Source organism: Spinacia oleracea, chromosome 3 (genome assembly GCF_020520425.1).
Source record: "Spinacia oleracea cultivar Varoflay chromosome 3, BTI_SOV_V1, whole genome shotgun sequence".
Classification (NCBI taxonomy): domain Eukaryota; kingdom Viridiplantae; phylum Streptophyta; class Magnoliopsida; order Caryophyllales; family Amaranthaceae; genus Spinacia; species Spinacia oleracea.
In genome coordinates this window covers 37,036,647-37,055,690 of record NC_079489.1, presented here as the reverse complement: position 1 = coordinate 37,055,690, position 19,044 = coordinate 37,036,647, and the positions used below count along the sequence as shown (strand labels likewise).

Below are 19,044 nucleotides of genomic sequence, written 5' to 3'. Positions count from 1 at the left end.
TCTCCATTGCTGCTCTTCTCTCAATTTTCTCTGTCTTCATCACCTTCTTTCTCAGTAACTCAGAGTACGAGATAGAGACAGTCGGATCGACGTTTGTGGGTGTAACGCTCCATTTGAAAGTCGCAATTTTGGGTGCCGAGGTGAACATCGGCGGCAAGCCCACGTTGCTACTGCTTGTCGCCCACGCTACCCTCGCAGCCCACGCTAGGCGTTGCTGGCCCATCGTCGTTGCTTATGTGCGTAGGCTTGCTGGGCCTCGCGCCTTGCGGGCTTGCCCGTCGAGCAATCGCTCGTTGTGCTTCCGATTCGTTTTCCGATTCCGGAATTTATTTCCTATTCGAATAATATTCTCGTTTCCGATAATATTTCCGATTCCGACAATATTTTCGATTCCGACAATATTTTTGTTTCCGGCAATATATCCGATTCCGACAATATTTCTATTTTCATTAATATTTTCCGAAATGAACCATATTTCTGTTTTCGGCAATATCTTCGACTTCGATAATATTTATATTTCGGCCGTGAACCATATTTCCTTTTTTGGCAATATCTTCATTTCCGGCAAATTTTTTTTTTTGTCTTTTGATGATTTCAGCTCCTACTAGAACCAAGATCCATCATTTTTCGAATGTCCATAAATAGAGTATTTACTGAATATTATATTCACCTAAATACTTGATCCGTTCACGCATTATTTGTGTGGCCCTACAGGTTTAGTCAAGAGTAAGTTGTGGATTAATATTATTAAATTCTACTTGAACTGAAGCGGCCTCTAGCTAGGCATTCAGATCAATTGATCTCACTGAATTATTAACTTGATAATTAATATTGAAACCGCATTTATCAGACTTAGCATTAAATGCAGTAAATGCAAACTTGACCAAAGACAATATTTCCTTAATTTATAGGCGTCAACAACCATTAGAGTAATGTGATGTTTGGATGTGCATTTATTACTGACGTGAAAACAAAAACTTTTGTTTGGCTATTGGAATCACGCATGGAGTCTATGGGAGGAAAAACACATATAACTATATTCATTGATCAAGATCAGGCAATGGCAAATGTTATTGAAGAAGTAAGAATACCTTAACTAATTGCTTTCTAGAGTTAACTAATTTCTTTATTCATATAACTAATTACTTAAAATTCTTAACTAATTGATATCCTCCCCAAGTAGGCGGGGATGGGGATAGGTTTGTCGGATGATGGGATGAGGATGGGTATAAAAATCGTACCCGTCATGGGTGATGGGACTGGTGTGGATTTTGTATTGAAACCTCCCCATCCCCGGCTGCCCCACCCCATTTTCACTCGCCCCGCTTCATACCCGCCATGGGTGATGGGGGGAGGTTGTCGATTTATTTTGTTTAGGTGATAATATGAATTTAGGTGAGATTTTTAAGTTTTTTTGTTTGGATTTTTTTGTGTGTTGACGGGTACTTTTTTTTATTTTATTTATTATAGATGTTAATTTAGTCAGAAGGTACTTTTTTTTAAAGTTAATTTTCCTTACTCCGTATATATGAAAAAGATTTTCTAAATAAGAAAAATTAGGCGGGTATTGGCGTAGGTATGAGGCGGGAATGAGACGAAAATGGATATCTAGTCGGGTAGTAGGGCGGGGATTAATTTTAGTTTATACCCGTTGGGACAGGGATGAAGATGAATTTTGTAACCGCCATGGATAATGGGGCAAAGATGAGATAAAAATTTTAGGTTGGGATAAAGGGGCTTATATCCACATCCGTCCCGCCCCGCCCGACCTATAAGTAGTACCAATTTTTAAATGGACTTGGTCCACACTAAATTTATTGTAGACCATGCCTTAAAATAAAGTCAACAAATTATTTTTAATTTATTTTGGTTTTTTATTAGGATTATTATGAAAGAAAATATTAAATTGGTGTCGTTGATACATATTGTGTTTGAATAACGTGATCTTAAATCACAATTCGCTTTAAAAAATATAGGGTTACTATGCTTCAAAAAATGGTTAATATGTATAGGAATTTTGATGTTTAATTTATTATAGTTATTATATGAACGATAATGGTCATATAAGTGTAAAAAAGTGTCAGAAAAAACTATTAATTTTGGTCCACACTAATATTATTGTGGACCAAGTCCACGCAATAATCTTATGAGTAGACGGTCATATTCACCCCCACACCGACACCCATTTGCATTTTCCCATTACCAACAAATATCCAACGTAACCCCTCCGGCCCCCACTCTTCACTCTCTATCTCCATGAAATTCAGTTACATTTTTAAATCCCACTACTCCCTATTTTTACTGCCACTCTTCTTCTTCTACTTCCTCCATTAAATCACCATTTCTATATTTGAAATCCAGAAGTAGGAAGTTTCATGGAAAACGTGCTTTTCTTTCTCAATTCTCACTCGGAATTCGAGGTTTAAACCAACACCACTTGTCAATGCTGCCAATCCCAATAATAATTTCTCGAAAGCGACCCCTTCAAAAAAAAAAACACTGTTTCCTTTGGCAAGTCTCTCTTTCCTCTTTTCTGTATCATTACAATTTACAGCTTTTATCCTTTCATTGTGGCTTACTAGTTGTCGTTGTTTGTATTAGTTCTTTGAATTGACTTATCACTTAATAACTGCTTATCTCTTGTTTTGCTGGGTTCTGCATTTTTAACTTTTATTTGCACTTCAGTTCTACGCTTTCTTCTATATATGGCTTGATTTAATGTCTTAATCTGCTGCCTATCACTTTCTATTGTTGTTAGGTATTCTTTTATACTACTCCGTATAAATTTGTGTTTTTTAGGTGGGGAAATAAAACATTTGGCAATTTGGGTTGAGTTTTCCTGAATTCTGGTAATTTTACTTTCTGGGGTTGTGTTTATTTCATTTTATAATTCTGGTATGATTACGTTTCTTACTTGTTCACTGCAAATCTGCAATGTGTTTGATGAAATGTTTGTGTACTTGTGTTTCTTTGTCTACCCCTGCCTCATTTGCCTTCATTTTCTTTCTGTTTTTAGTACGGATCATGTGTGCGTTTCGTCTTTTGATTTTCTCGAAATAGAATCAACTGGTATCGGAAACTCGGAAACACACACATGATCCTACCAGATTGTAGTGAGCTTGATGAATTGTTTGTCTACATTAGTAACCAGATTGATTAATTGAATTAAGTTGATTAAAATTTTAGATTCAAGTGTGAGTAACATTGAATTTTTGGTTGGTGAAGTGGAAATTCAAACTGCTTAGAGTAGAATCATAGTTGTCGGTTGTTGTTGTGATTAAATGGCAGATAAAATAATGGTTCTGCATCTAAGAACCAATCACTTTCCTGATTCGATGAAGTTTCCTTTATTTTCTTTTACTTTTTAAGGATGGTGTTGGGTGTGAGTGGGGAGGATTTTTTTTTTAAATGAATCAATATTCTTCAATAATCTTAATTAAATATAAATCCGGAAAAGAAATACAGTATATTTTAATTTTGAAGTTTGATGCTGTTTTAGTGAAGAATACGTTCCCTTTTTGTGGGGACTGGAGGAAATTGTTCCACAAGTTAGCACTTTGATATATTTGTCCTGTTTTTACGTATGATCTTCGGTGATTGGATCCATTTGGTTTACCTCCACCTTTACCAAGTTCCTTTTTGAAAATGTAGCGTCCTGAATTTTATTGAGTATATTCCTTCATGTTCTCTAGGGAAAGTGTGTGATCATCTTCTATAATTCTCATTCCGAATATGCACAACTTCTCAGCTCTTAGGAGTGCATAACAAAATTTCTGCCTTTTCTTGTTTCTTGTATGAATTTTTTGCTTTGATCATTTATGTCTGTTTAATATCTCTGTAGTTTATCGTGACATTTCTTAATAGTATATTATACGTGGTAGTTGAAGTCCGTAGTATATTTATTGTCGGTACAATGCTTAGCAAATTTCATGCCTTGTATCATTCTCTTGAGATTAATGGCTGATCATAGGTTGATTTTCTCTTGCAGATTAATTATACACCTGAGGGAGTGCCAGAACAGTTAGCTGAGAATCTACAATAAAGGTGCAAAACAAATCTTTTGTATCTGGAATTGCCTTAGAGTCTTTTAATCGCAGACTTTTCCATATATTCGACTGGCGAGGGTGGTGAGGTGAATTACAATGAGGGAATCAGAGAAGAAGAAAGTTCAGAAAAACAATCCACCAAAGCCATCTGTGAGAACACCAAGGCGAGAGAACAAATCAGTTCAAGAGAATGTCCGCAAACCATTAAATGCAAAAGAATCTCATACTAAGGCTTCTCGTGCGAAACCACCATCTAATAGTATTACAAGCGATAAAAATGTGGGTGCAGAGCCTTCTGAAGTTTATGAAAATGTGGTTATTCATTATGTGGATGATGCACACAGGTCAGAGGATGCATCTCAAGGTCCTAAAGGAGACGAGGATGATGTTTTAGAGGATTCTTCTAGTGAGTTTGGTAAGAAGGGAGATGATTCTGATTATGAATCTTTAAAAGGTTCAACATCTTCCCAGGATGATATCCAAGGTGTTGATGATCTAAAAATAGATGGAGCTTCAAATGTTTCCAATAAAATTCCAAATAAGGGGTCATTGAAGGTGAGTGATACTCAGGAAAAGAGCAACTCAGGGGTAAAACATTCCCATTCCCTGCCAAGAGAGCCCATGAAATCCGATGGTTCTAAAGTAGTTCCAAAAGATTCTTCATCTGAATGTTCTGAAGGAACTGAGGATAAACCTATTGAGGTAACAAACCAAGAAATATGTAGCGGAAGTGATGATGATACTGTTTGTGCTAAAGGTAATATGAACACCGAGCAGGAAAGAGCAGCCTTAAAACAGAAAGCTGAAATTATGGAAAATAGGATTGAGAAACTGGAGGATGAGCTAAGAGTAGTTGCTTCGCTAGAGATCTCACTTTATTCTGTGATACCGGAGCATGGTAGTTCCGCTCACAAAGTACATACACCTGCTCGACGTCTTTCTAGACTTTATATACATGCATGTAAACATTGGACTCGAAGTAAGAGAGCAACCATTGCCAGAAATACTGTTTCAGGGCTTATTCTGGTTAGCAAAACCTGTGGAAATGATGTTGCAAGGTAAGTGTTGAAATGTGGTTTCTCTGTGTAATTTAGATAATTTTTTTATCCATATTTTGCGTCGACTTGGATTCTGACGAAGCTTTCATTTTTATTCTTAAGGTTAACCTTTTGGCTCTCAAACACTGTTGTTCTAAGGGAAATCATCTCACAAGCATTTGGCATCTCTGGTCAGAAAAGCCCAGCAAGGTTTAGCGCGTTAAATGGTAGTACAAAAGGTAGTGAGGGAAATGCTTACCCGGGGAAATTGAAGGGACATTCTAGTGGGAAGCAAGTAAATAAGATTTCCCAGCTGTTCGAAGATTGGGAAGAGACGAGCACTTTCACTTCTGCTTTAGAAAAAATTGAATCATGGATTTTCTCTCGGGTTGTTGAGTCAGTGTGGTGGCAGGTAGCTAAACTACTTACCTAGCTGGATTTTAATTTCATTGCAATGAGTTTTAAAAGTTTACTTCCTTTTCTGGATTTTAAGAAGTGGGAATTTGGCAATTGGTATAGCGGGATATAAATTGATACTGTTCTCAAACTACATATTTTGTTTTCCTCTAGGCGCTAACTCCAAATATGCAAAAGCCTGTTGAGGACTTGATAAGACAAAAGAGCATTGGAAAATTGTTAGGTCCATCTTTAGGTGATCAGCAACAAGGAACTTTCTCTATTGAATTGTGGAAAAATGCATTCCAGGGTGCTTTCGAGAGGCTTTGTCCTGTCCGTGCTGCAGGACATGAATGTGGTTGTCTGCCAGTATTGGCAAGGATGGTATGTAGTTGTTGATTTTGTTTCTTCTCCAATATTGCATCTTATGAGATAAATTGTCGTGTTATTTGTTTTAATCGTTTTCTAAGATTTTGTTCTTGGATAAATGAATAGGTGATGGAACAATGTGTTCGAAGGTTAGATGTGGCTATGTTCAATGCCATACTAAGGGAATCTGCACATCAGATTCCTACTGATCCAGTTTCAGATCCTATAGTAGACTCAAGGGTTCTACCAATTCCAGCTGGGGACTTCAGCTTTGGCTCTGGTGCACAACTAAAGAATTCTGTAAGCCATCAAGCTCTTTTCTTTTTGCTTCCTCTGGTTGGAAATAAGTGTTGTTTTGGGGTCAGTTTATCATGAAGCTTAGAGATGATGGCATCTGTTTCTTTTAGGAGTAATGTTATTACCATTTTTATTAGTGTCAAACTGTCAATTGTTCTTTCCTGTAAACAGTTTGCACCAGTCCTTTTTAGAGAAAATCCTTGAGAAATTCAGTAGATGATTTACTATTTTTTTCAGGTTGGGAATTGGTCGAGATGGTTTTCTGACAAGCTAGACATGGAGGAGGACTCCCTCCCAATAGATGATACTGAAACCTACAGCGATGATCACAATATTACACATGATAAAACTAAATGTTTTTTCCTTCTTAATGAACTGAGTGACCTCCTGATGCTCCCTAAAGATATGCTTATGGACCGTTCCATTAGGTACGAGGTAAAATCTCAGTACACTGGCATACTATATGACACTAATACCACCTAATTTTTGTTCATAAAACCTGATTTTATTCTACGTTTGCAGGTTTGCCCTTCAGTAAATTTGGGTGTGATTAAACGGATCCTGTGCTACTTCACTCCAGATGAGTTTTGTCCAGATGCAGTGCCTGGAGAAGTCTTAGAGGCACTGAACGCTGAGGTAAAAAATAAATTTATTCCCTCAGTTCGTTAGTAACAGACACGAATTAAATTACCACAACTTTAATTCATTGTTCAAAATTTTACATCAGTAGGCACTAGCACACTACCATACAAATTTAAGCTATGCCATATAGTATTTATGTTTTAGGAGGTCCGAAAAATGGAAAGGTAGAGTAGCCGAGTACGGAGTACTAACTAAAGCTTTCAGCTACAGTACATAGCATGTAAATGGAAAATTCACCTGTTAGTATTTATTGTATTCAACATGTGCAGAGTTTTGTGGAGCGAAAAGTAGGAGGAGAAGCTTTTGGAAGCTTTCCTTATGGAGCTCCTGTTGTTTCGTACTTCCCTCCATCATCTGGTGATGTTTCAGAGAAAGTTGCCGAGACAGGAGGGAAACCTGGAGTTGAGAGGAATATGTGTATAGTACAGAAGAAAGGATACATGAGCGATGAGGAATTGGACGATATAGGTTCCCCACTCACCTCCTTCATTGAGCAATCATCACCTCGTATATTGCAAAATGGGAATGCAGGGCTGAAATCCTTGGAACAAACTGCAGGCTGCATAGTGAATTCAAGGTATGAGCTCCTCCGAGAGGTGTGGTCTTTGTAGGTTCTGATGGTGTTTGTGTCTGCACCCTCCTTTTCTTCATCTTTAGGTGTATACATACAAGGATAGAAGCTGAAAATTTCTGAATCCGCAACAAATGATGTATGTTAAGTAGTACTATGTAGTACATTGTAAGTAAGTTTAGAGGAATGCAATCTAAAGTTTACGTTCATGTAAAGGAAATAAAGTTTACTTGGTGAAATTGGGCAAAGATAAGCCGCTATATTGAAAAGGCATTCGGATAATTGTTGTCAGCCGCAAGACAGATTTGTTTCCGAACACTACAGTGCCCGACCAATCGACCATGTTGTGGGTGGGCAAACAAGCTTTATCTTCATTCTTTCTGTTCTGTACAGCAAGTTAAGGAAATAGACTGCTGAGACAAATAATATCAGGGGAAAGTAATGATCTTATGAGACTGTTCTCCAGTATCTCTTGTCCTTGGGCGTACAAGATAGAATTTTTATGGTTTTTTTAAGCAATATAGCAATCCGTGGACTATGGACCATGGTGCACATAGAGCATGGTGCATCATGTGCACCAAAAGAACATTAGCAGAAAACTGGAAGTACCATCAGCATATGTATTTAGCTATAACTTGTATTGTATTTCTTATAACTAGTATTCAAAAAATCGCAAACTAGTACTAGTAGTATATTGGTGCTGATGCTGATGCTGAGCATCCTCCTTCAAAAACAAGAAGTAGTAATTATAGAAACAAGTAAATCGAGCTGGATTTACATAATATTACTAAAAATATGATACTTGGCTATTGCTGCTGTTAATTTCTCAAACTGGAAGTGAATTGTCATCAGAGGAAGTAAACTGTAGACGTCTAGAGCTAGACGTTGAGCCAAGAGTTTGAAGGGCCTTGATAACCTCAGTCATTGATGGCCTTTTCTCAGGCATTACACTAGTACAATGTATGCCCAGCTCTAATGCTCCAACCATCTCTTGTTTAGAAGACGCCGATATCCTAGGGTCGAGAACATGGTCAGATCCATTTGCAATGTTGATCTTCCTTCGAACCCACTTCACAATATCCAGAGATAATTCTTCTGAATCTGCTAACCCTGCTTGTCTTCCAGTCACCAGTTCTAACAGCACCACTCCGAAACTATATACATCCATCTCTTCTGTCGCTTTTTTGTTGTATTTACATTCTGCAAACCAAGCAGTATAATGAGCATAATGTTGTGCAAAATTAACAATCAATACTACAAAATTTGTGGGTTTTGAGTGCTCAGTTTTTCTTAAACTTAGTATATTTACCTGGTGCGACGTAACAAGAAGATGGTGATTCAAAGGCCAAAATAGACTGAAATGAAGCATCGCCCACAATTCTGTCGAGAGCAAAGTCTGTAATCTTGGGCTCAAAATCAGCATCCAGAAGAATATTGGTTGATTTCACATCTCTGTGTAGCAGATTAGGGGAGTAATCATTGTGAAGATATGCTAACCCGTGAGCAACCCCAATGGCAATTCTCAACCTAACATTCCACTGCATCTGAAAATTTGGCCCGCCAAGTATGTCACCCAAGCTTCCCTTTGGCAAATACTCATAAATGATAAAAATTGAATCTTCTGTGGAACAGAAACCAAGGATTTTGACAATGTTCTTATGCCTGATTTTAGCTAATGTTTTGATTTCTCCTTTCAAATATTTTGTTGACTGGTTCCCAGAATTCACCAGCTTTTTTACAGCAATAAGCTCACTACTTGGTAAGCTTATGATATGGACCTTCCCAAAAGTTCCACCACTACCTACTGCAGTTTTCTCATTGATTGCCATGACCAAATCCTGCTCAGAAATCCTCAAAGGATAGAAGAATACTGAATGCCAAACACCCATTTCTGATCTCTTCTTAGCACGACGATGAATCAAGAGAAGTGCGTAAACAACCATGACCATAGCAACAGCTAGAGCTATAGATATAAAGGCATATCCCGTTTTTGTAAGACTGGCATGCCGGTGTTGTTTCCCTTCATCCAAACAAGAATTAGGCAACCCCGGACCACAAAGACCTGGATTTCCTTGCAAAAATGATGCTGGGAGGCCTGTTAGTAACAAGAAAGGTACCCTCCCTGTCAATCCATTGTAGGAAACGTTGAACAATGCCAGCTTCAAGTTTTGAAGCTCATCTGGGATCAAACCAGTGAGATTGTTGTCAGAAAGGTCAAGGTAAGTTAACACAGGTAATTCCCCAAGTGAATGTGGGATTTCACCAACTAAACTGTTATCAGCAAGCGCTAATGATACTAGCTTCCTACATTTCTTCACCTCAGGAATTTTACCAGACAGCAAATTATGAGAAAGATTGATAATACTCATAACAGGAGAATCACAAAAACTAGGGGGAATCCCACCAAACAAACGGTTATTCGAAGCAGAAAATCTGTATAAACTCTTTAGTGATCCAAGACCCTTAGGAATACTACCAGTAAAACTGTTATTATCAATCTGAATTTGCTCTAATTTGAAAGCAGTTGATATAATCTCAGGAATTTCGCCAGAAAACCTATTATTTTCACCTCTTATGAGAATAATCTTGGGCAAAGACCATAACCCATTCGGGAAATCCCCAGAAAACCCATTATTCTGCACTTGAAATCTTTCAAGATTCAAGCATTGGTTCACACTTTCAGGCAATAACCCAGTAAAGTAGTTAGTGTGAAGACTAAGGCTAATTAGGGTTTTTCCACTACAAATCCCATTTGGGAATGGCCCACTAAGCTTATTGGATGAAACATCAAAAGACACCAAATTTCCCAATGAAGCACCAAGATTCTTGGGAAGCTCACCAGTTAGGTTATTCTGGGAAAGATCAAGCACTTTTAAGCTACTCAAACCCAGAAAAGTATCCGGAAAAACCCCAAAAAACCCTGAATTTTGCAGGAAAATCTGCTCAAGTTTTCCCAGATTACCAATATCACTGGGAATCTCACTCTCTAAAAACTGATTCTCAGACAAATCAAGAACAACAAGATTAGTGAAATTCCCAAAAACTCTAGGAAGATTGCCTGTGAGCAAATTGTTACCAAAGTTAATAACTTTCAAATGTTTCAACAACCCAAAACTTTCTGGGACTTTACCCTCAATATGATTTATGCTAAAATCAATGACTTCCAAAGCGGAAAACTGGGAAATCTGTTCTGGGATAGTACCCCAAATGAGATTACTGCTAAGATTAAGACTAACCAAAGAGTCACACTCAGAAAAGTGAAGTGGGATTGGCTGATTAAAGAGATTATCAGCAAGATTAAGGGAAGACAGATTAAAGAGCTGACAGATTGCAGGGGAGAGTTCACCAGAAAGATTGAAACTTTGAAGATTAAGTGAAGTGACAGATGGAGTGTTGTGATTGGTGCAGGTAATGCCAGTCCAGTTGCAGTGGTGAGTAAGTGTAGTGTTGGACCAAGAAGCAAGGAAGTTGGAAGGGTCTTTAATGGTGGATTTGAAAGAGAGAAGAATGTCAGGTTCAGAGGTGGTGTTGATGAAAGGAATAATGAGGAAAGAGAAAATGAGGAAGATGAATGAGTAGTAGTAATTAATGGTGGTGGTGCAGAAGAAGGTAGCCATTGGAGGGTAGTGAGTGAAATGAGTGAGCTTGGCAGCAAGTGTTTGGTTTTCTTTGGTTTGGTTAATTATACTATACTGTGTGCTGTGCTAGTGTTGAAAATGAAAATTTAGGAGCGAATGTAAAAGTCAAGAGGGTTTGATGGGTGGATGTTGATGGGTCCAATGTCCGCTACTGTTTGACATTTTTTTCAAGGACTTGTTAGAATGTATTTGCAAAATGCTACAGTACATGTGAGCCGATGTGACATGTTTTAAGGGCAATTTTATATGCGGAAGTGAAAAGACGCCTCATATTATTAAAATTGTTATATTCACCCTTGTTTTTTGCTGGCTTTTTGGTTGGCTTTTGGCTTTTTAATCTGGTTAAACAGCCATAATATATGTTTGGTAATTGGCATTTTAGCTAGATTTTTCGGCAAAAATGAAAAACTGGTGTTATTACGGAGTAGCTTTTTGGAGTTGGCTTTTCGCTTCTCTTATCTAAATTACTTTTTTTATTGTTTTTTTTACTAATTAATTAATAATTAATAATTTAATACTCCACTAATAATTAATAATGAATAATAAACAATTAATAATTCAAAATTAACAATTAATAATTAATAATTAAAATAATATTCTAATTAATACTACTCCATACAGTGATTTATATTTTATTTATTTGTTATTATGTTTTACTCTGTACATAATAAATTAAGTTTAAAAAAACAAGGCCTAAATCTGAACTGATTGAACCTAAATTTGGACTTTCTCGGTTATTTAAATTTAGAGTATGAGCATTAATATTCTTTCTCCATTCTTTTTTAGTTAAACGATTCGACTATCATGTTTGCTAATGCAATATTTCAATCATTACTATCTTTAATTATCAACGATTAAAATTATAAAAAGTTGATATTAAACATCTACAAATGAGACGTATAACAAAATTACACATAACTATTTTTTTTTCTAAATATAAACCACAATTGATAGTCAAAGTTATGTTTGGAATGCCTCCTCTTTAAAGAAATACAAACTACAACTCTACAAGTAAAGGAGGGGATTCAAATTTTTAAACCTGTGTACGCACATCCTCATTCATAACTATTAGGTCAATACATAATTGATACACGTATTATCTGATAATTCATTAATCCTTTTCTTTGGCTTATAACTCTTGGTTTTTAAAGTTTTATTATAAATCATATTGACTTTATAGTGGTTTCTAGGTTTTGCATAAAAATCTTAAAATTGGGAAATACGTAGAGTAGTAATCAAAGCTTTGATTTCTGCAAAAAGAATCCTAAGTAATGGTGAAACTTGAAAGTTGAAACACATAAGACAAACTGATTTGACATTCCACTTATTAACAAAATAAACAATGTTTATTTGTCTGATCTAATTTAGTCAATTAATCAAAATTTAATTGTACAAAAAGAAAGATTCTAGATCGGTCAGATAGGCTATTATGGTAATGAGTTTTTATTCACGGGAGGGTATTGATTTTGTACTTTACCTCAAATAGGGTTCTATTTTACTCTTTTACTTTGACCACGTAGCGGCGGATCCAGAAAAAAATTATCGGATAGACCAAACTTAAATAAGAAAGATTTATGCTCCGTAACTTCATAAACTAGTCTTTAAAAAATAAAAACTGATATTTTTAGCAAGATTAGCCAAGATTTGTAGGACTAATGTAATAGCAAATTATGCTTTAGAGTTTTTGGACCGAGTTATCGAATGTATTTCGGATGTTATGTTGGAAGATAGGCCTACATAGATGGAATATCTTTTTTGTAAAACTCTTTATTTTTAATTAATCGCTCATAGCTTGCATCTAAAAAAAACTGATATTTTTATTGCTAATCTGAATTTATGCCACATTTTTCTTGGATTACTTTTACTTTTATGCTATTCATTCAAGTTATATGTGTTGAAATAATAAGCATCGTGACTATAACAAGATAGTAATTAAGGCTTTAATCGTTTACCTTGAAAGATCAACATTCAATAAAAAAAAAAAATTAATAAGTAAACATTGGCTTTAGTCAGGAAGAACAATTTGAGTTCGGTAAAAAGTAATACGAAGTAAGTTCGAAGAAAGCATAACTCACTTCCTAATTCCTGTGCAACATTGACAAACAAAAAAAAGAATTTATGAGCCTTCTAAGGGGATCGGAACCCGTGTGAAGATAATGCAACATATAACGAGAAAGAATACACTACCAACTGAGCTACCAAAGTACACGTGTGAAGATAATGCAAAGAATTATACTAGTTTGTTTCTTGATGGGGCGGGCCATGGCCTAGATAGGCCCCCCTTGGATTCGCGGTTGTGACCGTGTAAATGTTTTTTTTGATAAGCAAGTAAGATATATTATTGCATCAACATGTACAACTTCAACAAAGATCAAGAGGACAGAACCCTCTGATCAGAAACAACCACTGGCACAAAAAACCAGTGAGCACTACCCTATAAACAGGGCTAAAAACCAGCTATGATCCCTAGTGCTTACAGCTCTAGGTAAAACAGTATAAATCTTGTTATATACAGTCTTCTGTATAAGGTCACACACATTGTCAACCCTTTTAATTTGTGCATTCCAAAGTGCATTATTCCTCTCCTTCCATATATGGTAAACTGTACAAAGTATACCAGTGACAAGCACTCCCTTCCTAAATCTGGAAGTTTTCCTTTTCTGTATCCAATGAATCAAACTATGTAAATCAGTATTGGCTAGAGAGATACCTAGCCACATAGAGATATGAGTCCAGCATTGTGCAATGTACACACACCTAAAAATAGGTGATTATGGTTCTCCACCTCAGTCCCACACATAAGGCAAAGGTTATCAGTAGTAACACCTATTTTCATCAATTTTTCCTTGGTCTTAAGTCTCTCCAGCATAGCCAACCAGGTGATGAATCTATGCTTTGGAACTCCCAACCTGTCCATATAGCATTAGTCCATTGCGGTCTAACATTAGCAGGAAGCAGACTGCAGTAAGCCTGTTTGATGGAATATTTAGGCATAGCCACTAATTGATCAAGTGTGAGATAACCTTTCATCATGTCTTTAACTTGACAAATAGCTCTCCAGTACCAACTGTCACCAACTTTAGGGACATAATCCCACCAGTTCTTGTCTTTAATGTACACTGAATGTACCTGTAGGGGGTGTTTTTTGGTCGCATCGCAAGTATGCTCCTTTTCCCTACAAGGGGGGTGGTTTTTTAGAAAACCGTTGTATTTTTGTACCTCGAAGGAGTCGCCACCAAACATTGTTTAAAGTCTCGTTTGGAAAGACCGCAAGTGACTCTATTTTGGATAAGGCTTTGAATCCTCGAAACGGATGAGTGAGATCCGGGCACGGGAACGAGATGCTTATTCCGCGAGCTTTAGAAATTATTCGAGTACGTGACATAGCATTTTCGAAAATATACCCTACATTAGACTATGTGTGTTTGAATTTTCAGAGCAAATAGAATCTCTAATTGTATGGTGGTCACTTTTCTTTAAAGGTTAATTTAAAGGAACCTAAGATCGGTTTGTCCAAGAAATTATCTTTGTTAAGCGTGATGTAACCTTGTATTTTGTTGTATTTAGCATGTATGGTGATGAAAGCAATAAAGAAAATAAAGCAACATCACAATAGCCAATAAAATGCGGAATTAGTAAATACAAGACCCCCTAGAAACGGACTAGGGAGTAGGTCCACGTTGCCTAGAAGGACTAGGCAAGTAAAGATGCGGAATTGAAATGCGAAATTGAAAGTGCGATATTGAAATTGCGGAATTGAAAGTGCGATATTGAAATTGCGGAATTGAAAGGTGCATAATTGAAATTGCAATATTGAAAGGTGCATAATTGAAATTTGTACTTGGGCACATGAGATTCGAACGCCAAGCGGCTCCTTAAAAATAAGTGCGCCCGACACGAATTCAAAGCCAAAAATCTCAACTTGGGAGAAGTTTCTCATCCCAAAGTATCCTAGATTTTGCATATAGAACTTGAACTTGAAAGTTTGAATCTTGAAATATTGAACTTGAAATAATTGAACTTGAACTTGAAATATTGAAAATTGTACTTGAAATATTGAAGCTTAAGAGACTTGAATCTCAAAGATCGGACCTTTTAATGTTGAAAAGGTTATATCTTTGATGTGCTCTTATTTTCAAATGATCCTAGTTTAGGGAAGTAGTCATGAGCAACCCTAAACATTGTGGGATCTTGAAATTTGAAAACTTGAACTTGTATATTGAAAATGGAGTTTTGAATCTCAAAAGACTGAACCTTTAAAAGTTAAAAAGGTGTCATCTTTGATTACTCCATGTTTGAAAGTGATTCTAGTTCAAAGAAGTGATTGCAAACAACTTTAAACATCCTTGAATCTTGAAAGTTTGCATTTTTGTATTTTGAAAAGTTTGGATTTTGAAAAGATGTATGATTGTTGCAAGTGACATTTTTAGTAATAAAAATGCCAACTTGCTAATCATTTTTGAAATAGGAAAATCAAAGAAACATGATTGAATATGGTGGGATTCGGAATTACCTATTTAGGTTTAGGCAAGAATTCCTTTTAGAGCTCCCAATTGCTTAGAACTTGAAGTTTGTATGTGTTTTTTTGAAGGATTTTTGGACTTGAATTTGAGGCGTAATTTTGGTATTACGACGTTGTATTTGAAATCTACCTCCCATAATGCTGGGATTTGGGGGTTTTTATAGGAAAAATGGCCGCAAAACGCCAGCCATCGCCAGCGCAGCACGCAGCTGGCAGCGCTGGGCGCTGGTGACGTGGCATGAATGCCGCCAAAAAGGACGGAAAGATGTCGTCCTTGATTTGTCTTGTATGGGTGTACCTTCGTCAAATAGTACGATGTTTGGCGTGTAGTGTTTGCTTGGAGGTTAAGACTTGAATTTGCGTCTAAAAACAAGCCTTTCTCGGGTTTTGAACTTCGGTTTTACGGGACGAGGCCCGGCTTGCTCGGTTTTGTGGGTCGGCGCCCGAATTTGACTTGCCTTATATGATTTTGAGTGGAAAGGGCTTAGTAAAACCAATGGAATGGTCTACTAGATGAGATTGTACTTGGATTTTGAAATTGGTTTCTGAAAATTGTATTTTGTACCGAGTTCCGGAAGGGGAACGACCTCGGGGATTGGATTTTGGATCTTGTATTTTGGAGATGTTCTTAGCAATTGGGATTTCCGCATGGAGTTATTCCAACCGCCTAGTAAGGATAATGGTATCGTCATCATCCCAGAGGGGAGACACAAATTAGGTGTCTACAGTACCCATTTCACCCATACATTGTCGTTTTTTATGCAATCATCCACACATGTTTTCCCATTGCAGCAATATTCCACAGTTTCAAGTTCAACAAACCTAGGCCACCTTCTTTTTTAGATTTACATAAGTGACTCCAAGCCACTTTCCCAGGGAGGTTAGAATCAACTAAACCACTCCATAAAAAGTTCCTGCAAATTCTATTAACAGCTTTGAATACTCCTTTTGGCAGAATCATGATTTGAGACCAATATGACTGTAATGTCATTAGGACATAATTCACTAAAGTCAATCTGCCAGGAAAGGACAGGTTTCTAGAACTCCAAAGTTTAACTCTGGCACACATCTTCTCAACTATCTTCTCACAATCAGCTATTGAGATCCTCTTAGAGCAAATAGGAATACTCAGATATCTAAAAGGAAAACAACCTTTGACAAAGCCTGTCATATCAAGGATTCTCTGAATATCACCTTTTGACATGCCAGAACAAAACACTGAAGTTTTTGAGGGACCTTCTTTCAACCCAGTGGTATCAGAAAAGAGTTTAAACTCTTGCATCATTAGGTGTACAGATTTGAAATCATCTTTGCAGCATAAAATTAGGTCATCAGCAAAGCACAAGTGAGTTAGCTTGGATTGTTTGCATTTTGGGTGGAACTTAAAACCATCTTTCTACCCTACCATCAGCAGAACTCTAGACAGATATTCAATGCAAAGAACAAACAGTAATGGAGACAAAGGATCACCTTGTCTAAATCCCCTTTTTCCTTCAAAAAATCCATGTAGAGCACCATTGATAGATAAGGAAAATCTAGGAGTCCTAACACACTGCATGATCAAGTGTGTGAAGTGAGTAGGAAACTTTAAGCTAACCAACATCTCTTCCACAAAATCCCATTCTACAGTATCATAGGCCTTCTAAAGATCCAGTTTGATTATGCAACTTGCACCCCCATTCTTCCTTTCATACCTTGTGCTAAATCTTGACACACCATAATGTTATGAGCAATGAACCTATTATGCACAAAGGCTCCCTGGTTCTGAGATATCATCTCTGGTAAGACAACCCTTAATCTATTACACAACACCTTTGAGATGCACTTGTAAACTACATTGCAACAGGATATTGGTCTAAATTCTTGTACACTCTCAGGACAGTTTCCTTTAGGAATGAGAGTGATGCTTGTTGTGTTAATTTCTCACAAAATTTTCCCACTGTTCAGGTAATCCAAGACTACAGAGCATACATCATCCCCTATATCCTCCCAAGAACCTTAAAAAAATGCACTCCCAAACCCATCAGGGCCAGGGGCCTTGTTACCATCTATATCCCACATAGCAGCTTTAATTTCATCTTTTGAGTAAGCTGCACTTAGCAAGTTCCTCATTGAATCAGTTATTAGGGGACCATTGCTAACAACGGCTTACTTTACATGAGTTCTATCACAGTTTTTAGACCCCAACTGAAGGAAATAATTTCCTTGGTCCAAGTATGCATATAATGTTAAGTCTAATCAAATGCGGTTCAGTATTAATTAACAAGTAAATAATTCAGTGAGATCAAGTGAGCTGAATGCCTAGCTAGAGGCCGCTTCAGTTCAAGTGGAATTAATGATATTAATCCACAGCTTACTCTTGACTAAACCCGTAGGGTCACACAAATAGTACGTAAACGGATCAAGTATTTAATGGAATTAAATACTCCATCTATGATATTCGGAATCGACGGATCATGGTTTCAGTGGGAGCTAAGATCGTCAAAGGCAAGAAATGAATACTCCGGAAACGATGATATTGCCGGAAACGGAAATATGGATCGTATCGAAAATATAAATATTATCCAAGTCGTAGATGTTGCCGGAAACGGAAACATGGTACGTATCGGAAAATATTATTGGAAATGGAAATATTGCGGAATCGGAAATATTGCCGGAAATGGAAATATTGTCAGAATCGGAAATATTATCGAAATCGGAAAATAATTCCGGAAACGGAAATATTAAATATTTGTTCGAAACAGAAATTAATTCTGGAATCGGAAATATTAAATATTGTTTGTATCGGAAATGAATTCCAGAATCGAGAATTTAATCGGAAGCGTATTGTACGAATTAGTATCGGACGAGGCCTTCCAGACGAAGGCCCAGCACGAAGCCGGGCCATCGCCCAGCAAGCCGAAGCGCACCAAACACACGCTGCCAAGCCACGCCAGGCCCAGCGCAAGGCCAGGCCCATCAATGGCCTGGGCGCGCGCGCGGGGCTTCGACGAAGTGGGTTGGCGCTGTGCGTGGGCCGCAAGGCCTGCGTGCGGTGCTAGCGTATCACTCGAAGTGTGTTACTCGAATCCTAAAGCTACCGGGATTCGTCATATGACTAAATCCTAATCCTAATAAAGATAGAATTTGTTTAATAGAGTTTTAATAATATTCTAATTAAATAAATTAGTATCTTAATAAGATTCCAAGTCCTTTTCCATAACTCTATAAATAGGTGTCTAGGGTCACATATTTACATTGAGAATTGAAGTATTCAAAGGTAAGATTTTGGAACAAAATCAGCCAAACACTTGTAGCCTATTAGCCGAAATTCTTAGAACCTTAAGGGCGATTCTAGTTGGTCAAGCTTAAGGCGGATCCGGACGTGCTGTGGACTATCTACGGAGGGACGACACTTGGAGTCCTAAATACTTTTTCTTGTTCGGTTCAGGAGCAGCTAGGGAGGGCACGCTACAAAGTGTATGCATCTTAATTATGCTAAATGATTATGTGTAAATAATATGTTTCCTGACATTAAGGTTTTCCG

At 37.2% G+C, this 19,044-nt stretch overlaps 3 protein-coding genes across 6 annotated transcripts; 1 reads left to right on the top strand and 2 right to left on the bottom strand.

Moving 5' to 3' along the window:
- Positions 1-2,220: 2,220 nt before the first annotated feature.
- LOC110799383 (uncharacterized) lies at positions 2,221-7,656 on the top strand. Of its 4 annotated transcripts, none has more exons than XM_056840156.1 (8): positions 2,221-2,511; positions 3,989-5,104; positions 5,207-5,495; positions 5,654-5,863; positions 5,975-6,148; positions 6,383-6,580; positions 6,668-6,781; positions 7,057-7,656. In XM_056840156.1, the coding sequence occupies exons 2-8, from the start codon at positions 4,143-4,145 to the stop codon at positions 7,396-7,398; spliced, it is 2,289 nt and encodes a 762-aa protein (XP_056696134.1). In that variant the 5' UTR covers positions 2,221-2,511; positions 3,989-4,142; the 3' UTR covers positions 7,399-7,656. The 4 variants fall into 4 exon arrangements, with proteins under 4 accessions (XP_056696134.1, XP_021860327.1, XP_021860330.1 ...); XM_022004635.2 differs by lacking the exon at positions 2,221-2,511 and adding an exon at positions 2,514-2,849; XM_022004638.2 differs by lacking the exon at positions 2,221-2,511 and adding an exon at positions 2,562-2,758.
- Positions 7,657-7,954: 298 nt separating this feature from the next.
- LOC110799382 (probably inactive leucine-rich repeat receptor-like protein kinase At5g06940) lies at positions 7,955-11,074 on the bottom strand. Its single transcript, XM_022004634.2, has 2 exons — positions 8,668-11,074; positions 7,955-8,558 (listed from the first exon to the last, which is right to left on the bottom strand). Exons 1-2 carry the CDS (start codon positions 10,973-10,975, stop codon positions 8,185-8,187), a joined length of 2,682 nt encoding a protein of 893 aa, XP_021860326.1. The 5' UTR covers positions 10,976-11,074; the 3' UTR covers positions 7,955-8,184.
- Positions 11,075-16,914: 5,840 nt separating this feature from the next.
- Positions 16,915-17,630, bottom strand: LOC130469632 (uncharacterized). Its single transcript, XM_056839030.1, has 3 exons — positions 17,564-17,630; positions 17,213-17,350; positions 16,915-17,141 (listed from the first exon to the last, which is right to left on the bottom strand). Exons 1-3 carry the CDS (start codon positions 17,628-17,630, stop codon positions 16,915-16,917), a joined length of 432 nt encoding a protein of 143 aa, XP_056695008.1.
- Between the last annotated feature and the right edge of the window lie 1,414 nt (positions 17,631-19,044).